The sequence below is a fragment of the Hemiscyllium ocellatum genome, chromosome 21 (assembly GCF_020745735.1).
Source record: "Hemiscyllium ocellatum isolate sHemOce1 chromosome 21, sHemOce1.pat.X.cur, whole genome shotgun sequence".
Lineage (NCBI taxonomy): Eukaryota > Metazoa > Chordata > Chondrichthyes > Orectolobiformes > Hemiscylliidae > Hemiscyllium > Hemiscyllium ocellatum.
The window spans coordinates 62389182-62406287 of NC_083421.1; the positions used below are offsets into that span (position 1 = coordinate 62389182).

Below are 17106 nucleotides of genomic sequence, written 5' to 3' on the forward strand. Positions count from 1 at the left end.
TGGCATTTTATAACCTCGTGAATAAAATGTACATTTTTGAAAGGGGAGGAAAAAGTAAACATATGCTTTGTACATCTAGGCATTGCTGTCAGAGTTTGAGAAGGAGCCATATGATGCTGAGGCTGTGTATGGTGAGTACAAGAGAAGTAAGCTAATGTATTTTGCTTATTGCTTTTTTTCACATTAAAATCTATTAAGTTTGTTTAAATAACACATTAGAGAATTATATGGATACTTGAATCTGTAAGTAAAAGAACTGTTAACCTCCGATTTCATAACAATTTTAATTAAACCAAATGAATTTACTTGGTAACATCCAGTTGTGTTTACCTCACACGTGAAATGCCCCAAGGCAGTTCCCAGAAATGTAAGTGGACAAAGATTGACACTATGCCTAAAAGAATATTTAGGACGGATGACTAAGTATGGTGAAGAGATGTATACTTTAACGAGCTTCTTAAAAGAAGAAAGGAAAAACAAATAGGTTTTGGGAGCAACAACAGAGGTCAGGGCTAGGTGGCTGAAGTTACAGCTGCCATTGCAGGGTCTAAAGAGTTTGAGGAATGCAAAATTCTCAGAGGGTTGAATGGTTCGAGGTATTTACAGAGATTATGTTAAAACCGGATCATGGATGGATTTGAGCACTAGGATAAAAATGTTAAATTTGTGCCTTAGTGAATTGGAAACTGGAATAGTGGTGTTGGGTCTTGGTGAGGGCCAGGATTTGGGTGATGGAATATTGGCTGAGCTCATGTTTATGGAGGGTGCAAGAGCATTGGAATAGGCATACCTCAGTGAAATAGAACCATGAATGGGGGTTTCAGCAGCATTAGACTCAGAGGGCTGGAGATGAGCGATATAACAGAGATGGAAGCAGGTATTATTGATAATGGAAAGGATAGGTTCCAGTCTGGACTGAGTAGGTTGGAGTAGGGTGGGGTGGAATCATTAATGAGTGAAGCAGCTTGAGCTTGGAGTCTAGGCCAGTAGCAAATAAAGGGACAACTCCAGACTTAAAAGGGAGGGGAACAAACTATTTCCAGTGTCAATTGGCATAGAAGCCAGGAAAGCAAACTGGGTGCTCCGCAGATAAGTGGGAATAGGGTTGAGAGAGCAGTTGGTTTCCACAATCAAGGAGAGGACATGAGCATTAATGAAAGGGCAACCAATTGTAAGGGTCTTTGTCAATGGACTAATAATCTGGAGGCCTACATTAATTCATCAGATAAAAAAAATTCCAATCGCACATGGTAGCTGGGAAATTTTAAATTCAGTTAGTTGTTTTTAGAAAGCACCTGGAATAAAAAAAAATGCTAGTTTTGTAATTATGACCTAGTAACTAAATGGTTTACCAGGCCAAACAGAGCTGAAAATGTGTTGCTGGAAAAGCGCAGCAGGTCAGGCAGCATCCAAGGAACAGGAGATTTGACGTTTCGGGCATAAGCCCTTCTTCAGGAAAGGCTTTCTTCAGGAAAGCCCTTCTTTCCTGAAGAAGGGCTTATGCCCGAAACGTCGAATCTCCTGCTGCGCTTTTCCAGCAACACATTTTCAGCTCTGATCTCCAGCATCTGCAGACCTCACTTTCTCCTACCAGGCCAATCAGTTGTACCAAACCATTACAAACATGTTATCATGGGAGTATGTCCACTGTGAGGACTGCAGCAGTTCAAGAAGCTAGTTAACTACCACTTTCTGGTGGTCAGTTGAGGACAGTCCATAAATATTGGCTTTGCCAGTGATACCCATTTCTCATCACCATCTTTCAAAAAAAAACTAGAAAAAAAGAACCAAGGTGGGAGAGCAAACGACACAGCAGATGCCACTCAGTGGCTCATCTTAGTCTTGTTGGCTTTGGTGCTAAAGAAGTCCATGAGTTTTTCCCATTTGTTTGGAGGAGCCAGGTGAAAATGGTTTGAGGGTGATTGGTAACTGAGAAACGGATCCAGGGATTATCTTGTTTAGAGTCTCTCCAAATGTTTGTTGCCAAAGAAATTGGTATGTTGATGTTTTTGTTTTTAGCTATTTTTTATCTTTGCTAAAATGCTTGTTCCTATGGAGACTGTTGTGTGTTGTGGTTAACATCAGTGGTTTAAAATGATCAAGTTCTTTTTAATGCCAGCAGATCCCTCCATTTTAAAAAAAATAAAACCAAGCTTCTAAGTAAAATGATTTGGGCTCAGTGTGCAGCATTCTAATTTGTTCTTTCAGTTAGCGATTCATTAATTTCCCTCTGTGCAGAATCAGGCAATGATGACATGCTAAACGTTAATGCTGTGGAGGAAGGGGATGCATTGTCAGGTTAATATAAACAGAGATAAATCTGTACCTCATTTGATAGTTAATCGGAGATTACCTTGTGTTATTGGCTTGCAGAGTGGGAATAGTCTGATTTGTTAGAAAGGGAAGGCCCAGACTTCTCGTGTAACTTTCCTGGGTGAAGATGTCTGTGTTCTGTAATGCTTGTATCCCCTCAATAGGACCACAATTTTGGTCCAATCGAAGAGAGTTCCAGGACTAGTGAGTCCCAGATACTTGCACAAATGTCTGGTTGTGCAGCATCCAATAGTGCACACTGCTATTGAATTACTTGTTTCACTATTTGCCGTCCTCCAGTACAAAGCAGTTGGCAAAATTTTCCTGGAACTGATCACCCTTAGAAATAGGAGTCAGCCATTGAGCCTGCCCCCCACCCCTTCAATTAAATTGTAACTGATCTGAACTTTAACTCTCTTTACCAGCTTTGATCCCCCAAATCCACCAAAAATCTATCTTTCTCAACTTTCAAAAGTCAGATTGACTGCCAGCATCCGCAGCCTTGAGGGAGTGCAGGATTCCGACACCTGCTGTCTTTTGTATGAAAAAGTGTCTAAGAATTTTGCTTTTGTATGGCCTAGTTCTAATTCTTCTGGATTCCTCTTCCAGCAGAATCGGTTTCACTGTAATGAACCTATCAAATTCTTGAAATCTTTTAAACATCCCTGTTGGATGACTCTACAACCTTCTAAGCTCAAGTCTATACAGAACAAATTAATGTAACCTAGTCTTATAATGAACACCATCAGCCCTGACATTAAAAGTTCACCTTTGTGTTTGGCCTTTGCATGTCCTGCATAAACGCACCTTCAGCACACAAAATTTATAAGTTCAAATTTTTAAAAAAAATTTCATTGGAGAATTGATCAATGAAGATAGTTTTACCTTAACTACCACTGCTGGATCCATAGCCATTGAGTTCTCACACTGCACAACAGACCCTTGGGAAACAAGTTTGAGTGAGACTTTTCTTTTAAAGTTCAGATTCTTTTCCAAAATTGGATTACCTTTATCTTATCTCAAACCATTTCATACACATCATTAGATTTCTCATCTGAAAAATTATTCTCTCATTACTTAGCCCATTCTAAGCATCTACTATTTATCTACTTAGTGCAGATAAATTAGTGCTGTAAACTGTCGAAACTGGTTTCTGTAGCATAAATCTATGTATCCAGACTCATTCCTGTGGCTTTCCATTATGATATCATTGCAAAGCTTTCCTCTTGTTAATGCACATCCATGCATCTCTGAATTCTGAAAGGTTATTTCTGCTTTTTGCACATTGCCATCCTAAAATGCTAATCATGCTGACTGAGGCTGAGAGCCTAGTTTCTGTTAACTGTTATACAGCTGACTTTTTGTTTAAAACAAAACTCTTGTATGCATTACCTTTTTTTTTACTTCTGATAAGTTTTGTGTGTTTTAATGACAAGGGCACATTCAATGTAACATACAGTGATCGTCTTGGTTCCCCTCCCCTTCACAGGCCAGGAATTTGTGGTCCCTGTGACCGGTTTCCTCTGCAAGCTGTGTCACAAATTCTACCATTCTGAGTCCACTGCCAGATTTACCCACTGCAAGTCACTGATGCATTTTCAGAACCTTCAGGTTAGATGGTTGTTCCATAATGTGGCCTGTGTTTCATTCTCTCCTTAGTATCCTTTTTCTCTCTTTTCACCTTGTCTCTTTCCTTCATTTTTACACTCTTCAACCTTCATTTATTCCTGCCTTCTCTTCTCTACCTACTTACCTTTCTCTTCTCACTCTTGGCTACTCCTATCCTCCCCACGTTGTACCCCTCTTTCTTCACCACACCCCCATTTCCTTCCTGCTTTACCACACACTCTCTCTCCCTCCCCCTCTCTCTCTCTGTATCTCACTCTCTCTCTCTCTCCCACCCACCCTCTCTATCTCACTCACTCTCTCTTGATCTATCTCTCTCTCTCTCTATCACTCTCTCTCTCTGTCAGCATTTTGCTCTTCTAATTCTGGTGTTTGCCGTTGTCTCAGACTTGCTTTAAAGTCCCTTCTTTTGAATCCAGTTTTATTACTGTAATAATAGTTAAGATTTTTCCCATTTAAGCTTAAAAGCTCTGAGCTTTTTAGTCTTTTGCTGTTGTTTGATAAAGTTAGTCACGTGTTTGTTGCTGGGTACTTGTACCATGCTGCTTCCGATTTTGCCCAGACCAGTGTACCTCTACTCATTAACAGGTTAACATGACCAGGAGTATGTTTACATTTAATCTTCCTACATTTTGTCCTTTGATTAACTTGGCAATCCTAGAAATTGGAATCTTAGCTTTGGATACCAAACTGGAAAGGGATGAAATATTGTGAACCTGCTTCATCAATCTCTGCTCAGTCTGTTCATGAGCTTGAATCATCAGGGAAAACCATCACATTTGGGACTGAAAGGCTGTGGGAGCAGAGTGTGATATGTTTGAAAACATTGCATCAAAGGAATTTTATTGAATTTGGGTTTGAGGTACATTGTTTGGGCAAACAAGATTAGCTCTGCTTTGCATCTGTTCCTATATGCCAGATACTTGGATGTCTTTTAAAGCTATCTGTAATTGTGAAGGAGTTCCCTTTCAGTGAGAAATGGTAATGACTAAACACAAGTACCTTTGAGAAGGAAAATTGGAGCAAGTCTGTGACCCATTATGCATTCACCTTTTCATTTGAACTGTTTCTGTTGATGTTGGTTTGCATTGTGGGTTTTGTCATTTCTTCTACTTTTGAGGTATTTGTGCTGTATTGCAGCTTAATAGTCATCTGTCCCATATTGCTTCACTTTTCATTTCAATGCTCTTGTCTAGTTTGTGGTCTGTACTTTAAAGTCTGTCGTGTTGAAACGCATTGCCATTTTTCCAAATCCTTGTGATTTCACATCTCTCCTTTCAAGTCAACATTACAGCATTATCTCTCTTGACATGTTAATTGTTCTGCAAAAGCAATTATTAAGGAAAAATGTTATGTTGTCCATTTTACGTTTCAATTAAGGGCTGATTTGCTGCTTCCACTCCCATGTGTGCTGTCCTAATCACAAAAACTAGGAGCTAATTCCACAAAATACAAGTGGAGCAGACTTGGGATTTAAATTCAGTCAAATTTTTGTTTGTGTCCCTGTCTGGAAATGTATGGTGCAACCATGTCTTTTAAGCTAAGCGTCAGTAGGTGACTCGTACTGACTGATGTGCTTGATCCATCCATAGTTTTATTTTTGCAGGGCAAACAAATCTGGCTTATCCAGAGAATTTATAATTGTATTTGTTACCCAGATTTGAGTAGGGGGTTTATTACCAGCCTTAAATCTTCATCTTTTACTTTTTCTAGGCCATTTCATTTCAAACAAGGACAAAACCAAGGGTACTTGGGCTTTGGTTGGGCAGATTGCCATATGTTTTAAACTTCCATACACTGAGGTTAATGGAAGCAGTGTTTTTAATTTTCCACCTTGTTATTGGCTTGTTTTCAGAGGTTTCAATCTGAATTTTTAAGCCTAGTTGGAGGGAGGGTTGTTGACCTTTTCTGATCTCTTAACCTTGCTTGATCGCAGACACTCAAATGGCATTACCCGGACCTAGAATTCAGAAGAGTTTGGACAGTACTGCACTGTAGTTTGTACTTTCATTGTCTATAGTTGCTGATTGTGTACTGTGTTTACCTGGTGCTGAGGCCACTGGTGGTACCTCTTTTCACAGAGTGAGATACATGCCAGGTTAAAAGTAGCCGCCTTTAGATTCAGATAAAAGAAAAATGCTATGGATGTTGGAGATCTGAAATCCAAACAGGAAATCTTGGAAATACTCAAGTCAGGCAGCATCTGCGAGGGGCGAAAACAAAAACAGGTCAACATTTTTGGTATATGAATTTTGGAATAATAGAATCCCTAAAGTGTGGAAACAGGCCTTTCAGCCCAACAAGTCCACACTGACTCTCTGTAGAACTTTCCACCCAGATCCATCTCCCATTCTTTCCTCATCTTTCATCAGACGTTTCTCTCTCCACAGATATTACCATGCTTGTATAGTATTTCCAGAATTTTGTGTTTTTATTTTATATTTCCAGCACCTGCGGTATTTTGCTTTGTGTAAAGAAAAGAAGTTGCATTGCAGCATATTTCATCGTGGGCCTGTTCCTGTGCAAGTAGTTTATGCTTCATATTTGACATGAACTCCCAGAAGATCCAAAATGCATTTTATGGCTTTATTAACTTTCAACTTATTGTGTGAGGTTCAGAAATGGTGAGAGCAACAACAGAGAAGAGGTCAACCAATCCATTCTTTTTGGTTCCCAGTCGATGTCTATTTTAAAACATACATTTCAATGTGAATATCTCTGCTCATCCAATGCCACACACATCTGTGGAACTAAGAGATCAGGCCTATTCACAGAATTTCTCATCGCAAAATTTGCATCTGTTACATGGTGAAAACACTGAATAGCATTGAGGCACAAGTCTGAATAGAGAAGTATAAGGGATGCAGTTCTGGCCAGTAATTAATTCTGGAGCAAAACTGGGAACTAGTGGATAGAGTTGTTTAATATAATAAACTGAATGAGGAAAAACCAATCCAGGTTATTAAATGGTCAGGATCAAAAAGCACTGATTGTAAGGTGATCGGCAGAAAAACCAAAGATGACATAAAGAAGATATTTTTGACCCAATAAATGTTTATAATTCCAAATGCACAGCCAGATATGATAGTAAATTCAGGAGGTATTCAATAGACAAAGGTGGGAAAGAGAGAGAGGAGTGAAGGTCTGATTGTTTGCTGTTCAAAAGAGCCAATACAGACTGTGGGTTACATGGCCTCTATCTGTGCTGTGCTTTTCTAAGATTCTAAATATTTTTGGCTGTAAGATTTTAAGAATGAATTAAAGAGTCAAATGGTTTGGATTTTGTTAATGAAAAGGGTTGAAGGGTTTGAGCTATGGGGAGAGGTTGAATAGGCTGGGGCTGTTTTCCCTGGAGTGTCGGAGGCTGAGCGGTGACCTTGTAGAGGTTTATAAAATCATGAGCAGCATAGATAAGTTAAACAGACAAGGTATTTTCCCTGGGTTGGGGGTGTCCATAACTAGAGGGCATGGTTTAGGGTGAGTGTCGAAAGATTTAAAAGGGTCCTAAGGGGCAACTTTTTCACGCAGAGGGTGGTGCATATATGGAATGAGTTGCCAGAGGAAATGGTAGATGCTGGTGCAATTATAACATTTAAAAGGCATCTGGATGGGTGCATGAATAGGAAGGGTTTAGAGGGATATGGGCCAAGTGCTGACAAATGGGACTAGATTAATTTAGGATATCTGGTCGGCAAGGACGAGTTGGACCGATGGGTCTATTTCCATGCTGTACATCTCTGTGATTCTTAAAAATGTGATTTTGTGAAAAACATTTCATTGGCATTAGTATTTAAATGGAATTCTCAGTTGAATGTAAGAAATCTGTTAGCATATTGGGCATATTTTAAAGACAGGAAATTTATCAAAGGTCGACAGCAAAGCACGTGTCATACTAACAACAAGAGACTAAAACTACATTCAAAGAAATATGTTTTAAGCAATATCTTAAAGGAGACTAGAGGGGTGAGAGTTAGAGAGGGTTAGGTGGGAAATTCTAGAGTTATTGTGTCTAAGCAGCTGTCAACTAGTATATAGTGATTCAAATGGGATATGCATGATGCCAGAATTAGATGAATACTGAGTTCCCTGAAGATTCTATGGCAGGAGGTGATTACAGAGGTTGGATAAGGAGATCTGAAATGCTCTGAAATAATAAATATCTTAAATTAAGTATTAGCAGGGTGAATGAGAGGGCTGCGGATTTTGGTGGATGGATGTCATCTGATAATTGAAAATGATCACATAAGTTGAAGGACTGAGCTCGTAGGATTCTGGCTCCTTCCCAGGCAATGGATTGTGTTGTGTTGGGTACTAAACAGAAACCACGTAGCTCCCATAAAGTGCAGCAAAAAACTGGACAACAAATAACATTCTCACCAATTTTGTAGCATTAGCAGATTTAGGAGCAGATCACTTCTCTGAATACTCAGGCAGAGAACAGCACAGCATTGGAACTTAGAAAGGAAGGCATTGTTTTTTATAAAAGTGTTACAATCAGCATCAAAAAAACTAAATTGACCTAAAGCATGCATTTTGTAACTGAGACTTCCAAACATTTGGTGCCTTTCCCTGTTTATTTTTTTTTGTATTTACTTTTTTTTAACAGGGTTACAAAGCACAAAGAGCCCAAGATTGTTCATCAGCTTCTGCTCAAGACCCAGCTCCGTCTGGGGTGAGTAGCTTTGGTTCAACAGATGATCACAAATCAGGTCAGAAGGAGATGAACACTGACACAACATCTCCTGAAGCTGCTGCCAGCGAGCCTGAAACGGAGGAGGTGAGTGCTAATGCTGAGATCCAGGCTCCAACACTGTTGGGTGTTGATGATGCTGTTCCCAGCGTGGGCCAGGACAGTGCTTCCCCTTCTCAGAATCTCCAGCTGAAGAACTCCAGTGATGGAACTGGAGAGATCTCTGAGAGTGCACCTGTCACAGTTTTTGCTAGCAAACTAATTGAGACCCCTACACCAAACAATGAAGCACTGGGCAGTACCAGTTTAGCAGTGGAACAGGTGTCTGCTTCTGAGAAATGTGAAGGGAGTTCTATTACTGGCAGTGAAGCTGCAGATGATGACCAGGATGGAAATGAAGAATGTGACCTAAGCTTGACCAAGGCTGAGGAACCTAGTGAGACAGAGGATGGTGAAGAGGAGCCCCTGGTTGAGAAGGAATGCGAAGGAGTGACTGTCAAAGAGGAAAGTAATGATGCAGAGGCCGTAATTGATTGCATACCCTTGGAATTCAATACCCCCAAAACGAGATCTGGGAGGGCAACTAGAGGCCGTCGTTTCTCTGCAAGACGGAAGAAGTAATGAAGGATCCAAATCTTTCTTTCTTACCACAGTTGGGATAAATGTGGATTTATCACTGTTAGATTCACAGTGGACTGTCTATCAGTGATAATGTATTTTTCTTTCATCAGTGAGGGAAGATAATGTGCAAGTCCACTGCTGATTATAAACTGTAGTGTCTCAATGCAGTACCTGTTCAAAAATATTTTAGCACCTTCTTATGAATTGTAAAGTAGAGGCAACTTAAATGCTCCAAAGATTTTAGTGTTGTAACTTAGAGCATTAGCCTTCAGTGTTTGCTTTTGGAAGTAACATCACTGCAGTCTTTACTTCTTATACTGCAGCTGGGTAATTCCTTCTGTTTGAATACTGTCCTTCACTGCTGATACCTGAATCTTAGGTATTGTAAAACAAAGTAATTCCTTGTAGGCTTGAAACCCGATTTTTTATTTTTAAAAAAGCCTCCCTTCAAATCAGCAACTGCTTATAGAAGACATTAAGGTGTAGCATGGCCAAGTAGGGTGCTCCTACTTGGAGCCCTTTGCTGTGGATTATTGCATTGTAGTACATAGCAAACTTGTCACTGAGTGTGAAGTAGAAAATGGAATCCTTTTGCTAAATCCTGATTAGTGGATTTCACTTTTTTAAACATTAGAAAAAACACACTTCCATTTGCTGTAAGATAGCTAACTGATTTTCATACTGAGCAATAACAGATTATCTGCACAATGTGCAAGTTGTACACTTGCATTACAGATGGTAGAAACATAATGTAGCATACACTCACAGACTTACCAAGGTTGTTGCATAATTTCCAGTATTGATTCCAAAAGCACTCGTTGCTATTTGTCCTTTCTTCCTGAAGGTGGGGGGGAGGTTATGGGAGAGTGATTGGGGTTTCTGAAGTGAGGGTTTTCAGCTAAATCAGCACAGTGTGAAGTAAGGGTTTGGGGGGGAGAAAAGTGTTTTTGCCTGAGCTATGGGTTGGGGGTGGCATAAAGGTGTTTCTTTTGCATGGTTTGGAATCAGCTATGATGGATTAAAATGAAGCGGCTTGTGGGAAAAAGGTTTTTCGACAAATTCACTGAATCCCTTTCTCTAGACATCAGTTCCTGATGCTACATGATCCCACTAAAAAGCATGCAGTTCTGACATTAACATTAGATATTACTATTCTAGCTTTATTGACCAATAACTAAACTAGCATTATTTTTAATGACCAAAAGGATGTGGGTGATAGTATAAACCCACATTTATTGTATCTCCCTAGGTAATTTGAAAAAAATAGTGGGCTGCTCTCCGTCTTTCCACATTTGTCCTCACAATGAGGGAATTTCAGCATGTTGAATAGCAAGGGAAAGACAGTACATATCCAAATCAGGATGGTGTGCCTTGGATGTTGCTGTTCTTGTCCATCGGAGAGATCCCTTGGACAAGGCACCATCTCTTCAGCTACTTTAAGAAAATCTCCCTTTGGCCAAAGAGCACACTAAGAAGCTGTTAACCTTATTTGGGGGGGTCTAACTGTAATGCCACGTAATGCCATGACAGTAGTGGGATTGAAGTGTGAAATTACAGCAGTATTTAACAAGACTGGCCCCTGCCGTTTGTAATCCAGCATAGCCTTTGCTTTCTAGTCCTGGAACCGTGTACTCCAGGTACAGAATGGGTAGAATAGTTGGTGATGGTTGGTACAGGGCTTGGGAAGGACTTTTAGGTTTTATTTTGGTCTGTTGATATGGCGATGCAAATGCAAACATTAATTGTGCCAGCCAATTTTCCAAGAAGTGCCACCAGTGATTTTTTTTTTAAATTTTGAATCTGTTTCACTCAGTGTTCCAGTAAACTTGTTTTAAAACTGTACTGCGCCTATGAACTACTACTTCAGAGGGGCCCATTTCACGGTGTCCAAAATAGTCAGCTGTCCTTGAAATAACAGAATCCTAAAGTATGGAGAAATTACTGCTTTCTCTGGCTTGGTTCGGCGTACATGACTGTCCTTGAGCAGTGACTGCCCTGTACCCCAACCCAGAGTCCTGTGTCCCAGTTTAAGCTGCAGTAGGTCAAGGAAGTACTTTACTACGACTTTAACAACAGAACACAACTTGATTTTATAACTAAGTAACCCCTTTGAGAGCAGCAATTAAACTTCATTTTGACTGAGGATGGAGGTTGAGAGAGGAGGTCATACAGGTGTATGAGACACTTGTTTGTGTGTCACCACATTTCTCATCTGAATGCGCGCACACTTGTATTTTTAAGGGTTGGGCTCCCAGGAGTACACATGGTCCGAGACATACATAGGATGTTCTTAATTTAATAAAGAAGTTGTCAACCAGAAATAGGATCAGGAGCAGACCCATCTGTCCTGTTCCATCACTCAAAAACGGTCATAGCAGATTTTCTGTCTTAACTTCATTTTCCAGCTATATATCTTAGTATCCAAAAATCCATCAATCCCTGTACTTTAATGTACTCCGAAGACTGAACATTTCTGGACTCTACGATAGAGTCAAGGCAGAACTGGAATCTGGAACATTAGATTCTGCTACCAGGTACACTGTCAGGGTTCATACAGGACCCTTTAGTACAGTGGAACACCAGTAGAATGAAGAATGTGTTAGGTGTGTTTTTAAAGAAAAGTTTGGGGATAATTATCACCATAACCAATTTGGCTTGTACAGTTTGACACAAGTCCCCGTGTGGGACCAGAATCGAGAGCACGTTCTGCACAGGATTGTTCACACTTGACGATACTCCTCTATCCCCAGACTCAAACCTCCTTTGTGAAAGGGCCATTGTCCTCCATCAGATGGAAGATCTTCATTTCAAATGGCTGTTGAAAAGAATGTGTGTTTGCTTCATCACAGTACATGGTTCTCTGTATTCCTTTTAATTAAATACTCCGAATAGCAGTCTGTAAAGGCAGTACAGACATCAGAGCATCTGCTATTTTTGACTGTCATATCACCACCTCAGATGAGTCATTTGAGAATCTAGTGTCATAAACACTTATGAATTGATGTGATGTTTGTAGTCTCACAGTGCTGTCACCTGCTCTTAGTTCAGTTGCTCTTACTTCAAACCTTTTTTGGAGAACCTGATGGAAGAAAAAAGCTGAATTCTTTATACTAGAGTTAAAACCTGGAGTTAATAAAATGTGGGCCTTTTCTAATGAAAACAAAATACTGTGGATACTGGAAAACTGATACAAACATGAAAAATACTGGAGAAACTGATATTGCAGCATCTGTGGAGAGAGTAACAGCTAATGTTGAATCCATGTGACTGACTTGGTTCTGAAGAAATGGCACCAAACTCACCGTTAATTCAGTTTCTCGCGTCCACAGATGCTGCCGAGTTTCTCCAGCGTTTTGTTTGTGTTTCCTATGTAATTTTCTTCCCAAATGGTCCCAATATTTCAAACTGAGATGCCATGTAATGGAAATTTGTTCAAATGAACTATCCATTTCTCCATCAGGAGAAAGTGAGGACTGCAGATGCTGGAGATCAGAGTTGAAGAGTGCGGTGCTGGAAAAGCACAGCAGGTCAGGCAGCATCCAAGGAGCAGGAGAATCGAGAATGACCCTCATTCCTGACGAAGGGCTTATGCTCGAAACGTCTCTTTTCCTGCTCCTCGGATGCTGCCTGACCTGCTGTGCTTTTCCAGCACCACACTGACTCAGTTCTCCATCAGGTTCTCATTCCATCTCCCTGAGCTGGACTAAACAAAGGTTCAAATGTTGGGGTCCTTCATCCATGATAACGACCAAGAAAATTGCTTCTGTCATTCGGACAGTACCTTATTCACACTCATTTGTGGAGGTAGAACCACTGTATACAGTGCAGTGCATATACTCTTTTTAATCTGTCTTATGCATCCTTGACCAAGCTGATCTGTAAAATGTCACAAATGCATCATTAGCAGTTAACAAATCCTCTTAAGAACATGACATTGGGTTTGTAGTAAAGGAATATTTTGGACGGACAGTGTTCAGTGTATTTAGAGTAATGGGGCATTTAAATGCTACTGTTTTTTGAAGATGGTTGTCCCTTATAATGTTGAGTAATTTTTTAAAAGTCATTTCATGTTGCTGTTTGTGAATAATGTCGTTTTCCCTTCTCCGAAATAAAACTGTTTTCACTGTAATTTCAGAAAGATGTTTGTTTTAGTGATTGAATTGGTTGCAAAGAGGTTTTAAAAACTTCAGTCACATTTTAGTACAAATACAATTTGCTATATATTTAAAAATCTCACTAAACATAAATGATAATTTTAGAAATTCTTTGCACTTCACCTGTAGATTGAGATTTCTTGCTGCTTAATTTTTCAAGTTAGAATGACTGCCCTTAATATGAAAGAGTCCTAGCAAAATGGGAAGCAGTGAGAATTGGGCACGTAGGAAGATGGTTCTGGTTGTTGGACATGAGTCATCTCCGTTCCGTGACATCTTTGTTGGAGTTCCACAGGATAATGGCCTAGGCCCACCCATCTTCAGCTGCTTTGTCAATGATCTCCCCTTCATTCAGTCAGAAGTCGGCGTGTTTGCTGATGAGTGGACAATGTTCAGCACCACTCAAGGATCGTCAGCCAGTGCCCAAATGCAGCAAGTTCTGGACAATACCTAGGCTTGGGCTGAGCAGTGGCAAGTAACATTAATATCACAAATGCCAGGCAATTGCCATCTCCAATAAGAGATAATCCAGCCATCGGCCCTTGATATTCAAGGTGTTGTTATTACTGAATGTTCCAATACCAACATCCTGAGGGTTGCTACTGACCAGAAACTAAACTAGCCACATAAATACAGTGGCATGTTAGAGGCTAGGCATCCTGCAACAAGACCATAATTCTACTTGTTTTAAAATAGTGATGCAAAAGGATAGACCAGATCTAAAAGTCGAAGTTCTAAATTGGAGAAAGGCCAACTTTGATGGTATTAGGCAGCAACTTTTGAAAGCTGATTGGAGGCAGATGTTCGCAGGTAAAGGGATGGTTGGAAAATGGGAAGCCTTCAGAAATGAGAAGAATCCAGAGAAAGCATATTCCTGTCAGGGTGAAAGAAAAGGCTCATAGGCATACAGAATGCTAGATGACTAAAGAAATTGAGGGTTTGGTTAAGAAAAAGAGGGAAGCATATGTCAGGTATAGACATGATAGATAAAGTGAATCCTTAGAAAAGTATAAAGGAAGTAGGAGTATACTTAAGAGGGAAATCAGGAGGGCAAAAAGGGGACATGAAATAGCTTTGGCAAATAGAATTAAGGAGAATCCAAGGGGTTTTTACAAATATATTAAGGACAAAAGGGTAACTAGGGAGAAAATAGGGCACCTCAAAGATCAGCAAGGTGGCCTTTGTGTGGAGCCACAGAAAATGGGAGAGATACTAAATGAATATTTTGCATCAGTATTTACTGTGGAAAACGATATGGATGATATAGACTGTGGGGAAATAGATGGTGACATCTTGCAAAATGTTCAGATTACAGAGGAGTAAGTGCGGGATGTCTTGAAATGGTTAAAAGTGGATAAATCCCCAGGACCTGATCAGGTGTACCCGAGAACTCTGTGGGAAGCTAGAGAAGTGATTGCTGGACCTCTTGCTGAGATATTTGTATAATCGATAGTCACAGGTGAGGTGCCGGAAAACTGGAGGTTGGCAAATGTGGTGCCACTGTTTAAGGGCGGTAAAGACAAGCCAGGAAACTATAGACCGGTGAGCCTGACCTCGGCGGTGGGCAAGTTGTTGGAGGGAATCCTGAGGGACAGGATGTACATGTATTTGGAAAGGCAAGGACTGATTCGGGATAGTCAACATGGCTTTGTGCGTGGGAAATCATGTCTCACAAACTTGATTGAGTTTTTTGAAGAAGTAACAAAGAAGATTGATAAGGGCAGAGCAGTAGATGTGATCCATATGGACTTCAGTAAGGTGTTCAACAAGGTTCCCCATGGGAGACTGATTAGCAAGGTTAGATCTCATGGAATCCAGGGAGAACTAGCCATTTGGATACAGAATTGGCTCAAAGGTAGAAGACCGAAGGTGGTGGTGGAGGGTTGTTTTTCAGACTGGAGGCCTGTGACCAGTGGAGTGCCACAAGGATCAGTGCTGGACCCTCTACTTTTTGTCATTTACATAAATGATTTGGATGTGAGCATAAGAGGTACAGTTAGTAAGTTTGCAGATGACACCAAAATTGAAGGTGTAGTGGACAACAAAGAGGATTACCTCAGATTACAACAGGATCTGGACCAGATGGGCTGAGAAGTGGCAGATGGAGTTTAATTCAGATAAATGCGAGGTGCTGCATTTTGGGAAAGCAAATCTTAGCAGGACTTCTACACTGAATGGTAAAGTCCTAGGGAGTATTGCTGAACAAAGAGACCTTGGGGTGCAGGTTCATAACTCCTTGAAAATGGAGTTGCAGGTAGATAGGATAGTGAAGGCGGCGTTTGGTATGCTTTCCTTTATTGGTCAGAGTATTGAGTACAGGAGTTGGGAGGTAATGTTGTGGATGTACAGGACATTGGTTAGGCCACTGTTGGAATATTGCGTGCAATTCTGGTCTCCTTCATATCAGAAAGATTTTGTGAAACTTGAAAGGGTTCAGATAAGATTTACAACAATGTTGCCAGGGTTGGAGGATCTGAACTACAGGAAGAGGCTGAGCAGGCTAGGGCTGTTTTCCCTGGAGCGTCAGAGGTTGAGGGGTGACCTTATAGAGGTTTGCAAAATTATGAGGGGCTTGGATAGGATAAATAGACAAAGTCTTTTCCCTGGGGTCAGGGAGTCTATGACTCTAGGTAATTCACCTTCTGATGCCCCAAAACCTGTCTGCTATCTACAAGGCATAGGTCAGCACTGATAGAATATTCTCACTTGTCTGAATGAATATAGCTCAAACAACACAAGTTGCTTGACATCATTCAAGACAAAGCAGTCTGCTTGATTGGCACCACATCCATACCCTCCACCTCTCATGCTCAGTACCAGTAGTGTGTACTATCTACAAGTTGCACTACAAAAAAAAAATCACCAAAGCTCTTTTGGCAGCACTTTCTTAACTCATGACTACTAAGGACAAGCAGCAGATGGAGGAATGCTATGTCACTCACCCTTTGGCCTTGGAAATATATTGCTGTTTTTTCAGTGTCAGTGACAGAAATCATGAAATTTCTAACATTGAGAGTCTACCTCCAGCCTATGGACTGCAATGTCAGTCACAAAAGCAGCTCACCACTACCTTCTCAAGGGCAGTTAGGGAGGAGAAAGTAATGCTGGCTCAGTCTGTGACTTCCATATCCCATGAACAAATAATGAAAAATATCTGCATTCAGAACGCAAGCATCAAACCATAACTTATCAACTAGCTTCAGTTTCAATCGCCGCCACCTCTTTTGGTTAGCAGTTTCCAGGTACAGTAATTGAACATCTATCTTAAACTAAAAGACCACAGGTGATATTAAGAGAAATGATATTTATACTGCATGTTGTGTTATGGGTGTATGTGGTACAGTAGTAGTATCCCAACCTCTGAACTAAGAGGCCCAGACTCAAGTCCTATCTGTTCCAGAAATGTATCATAACACCTCCTACAGGTTGATTTAAAAAAAAGTTGTGATTGGTATAGTGGAAGCAAATTCAAGACCCAACTGACCCCCATCTTGTTAGTCTACTGATTGTCCTGATTTGGTTAGTTATTTGTCAACCTATTAACTGCTTAGCATTTTCAATATTGTATAATTTGAAAACAATTTCTGAAGCCTTCCCTCCATTGGCACTTCAGCTGACAATGTAGCAACATGTAGATAACGATGTGGAATGAAACCTCATTAGTTGGTTATAGGCTCAGTATCAAAAGTCTACCAAAATAGG

The 17106-nt window shown here is 40.4% G+C and overlaps 1 protein-coding gene across 2 annotated transcripts in view; it reads left to right on the forward strand.

The window, feature by feature from the left end:
• Positions 1-13379, forward strand: part of LOC132825934 (cip1-interacting zinc finger protein-like) — a 70446-nt gene extending 57067 nt beyond the window's left edge. For both annotated transcript variants that reach the window (XM_060841586.1, XM_060841587.1), the window contains 3 exons: positions 80-131; positions 3803-3924; positions 8546-13379. In XM_060841586.1, coding sequence (XP_060697569.1) covers positions 80-131; positions 3803-3924; positions 8546-9250 — 879 coding nt within the window. In that variant the 3' untranslated portion in view covers positions 9251-13379. The remainder of the gene's footprint in view (positions 1-79; positions 132-3802; positions 3925-8545) is intronic.
• Positions 13380-17106: the final 3727 nt, after the last annotated feature.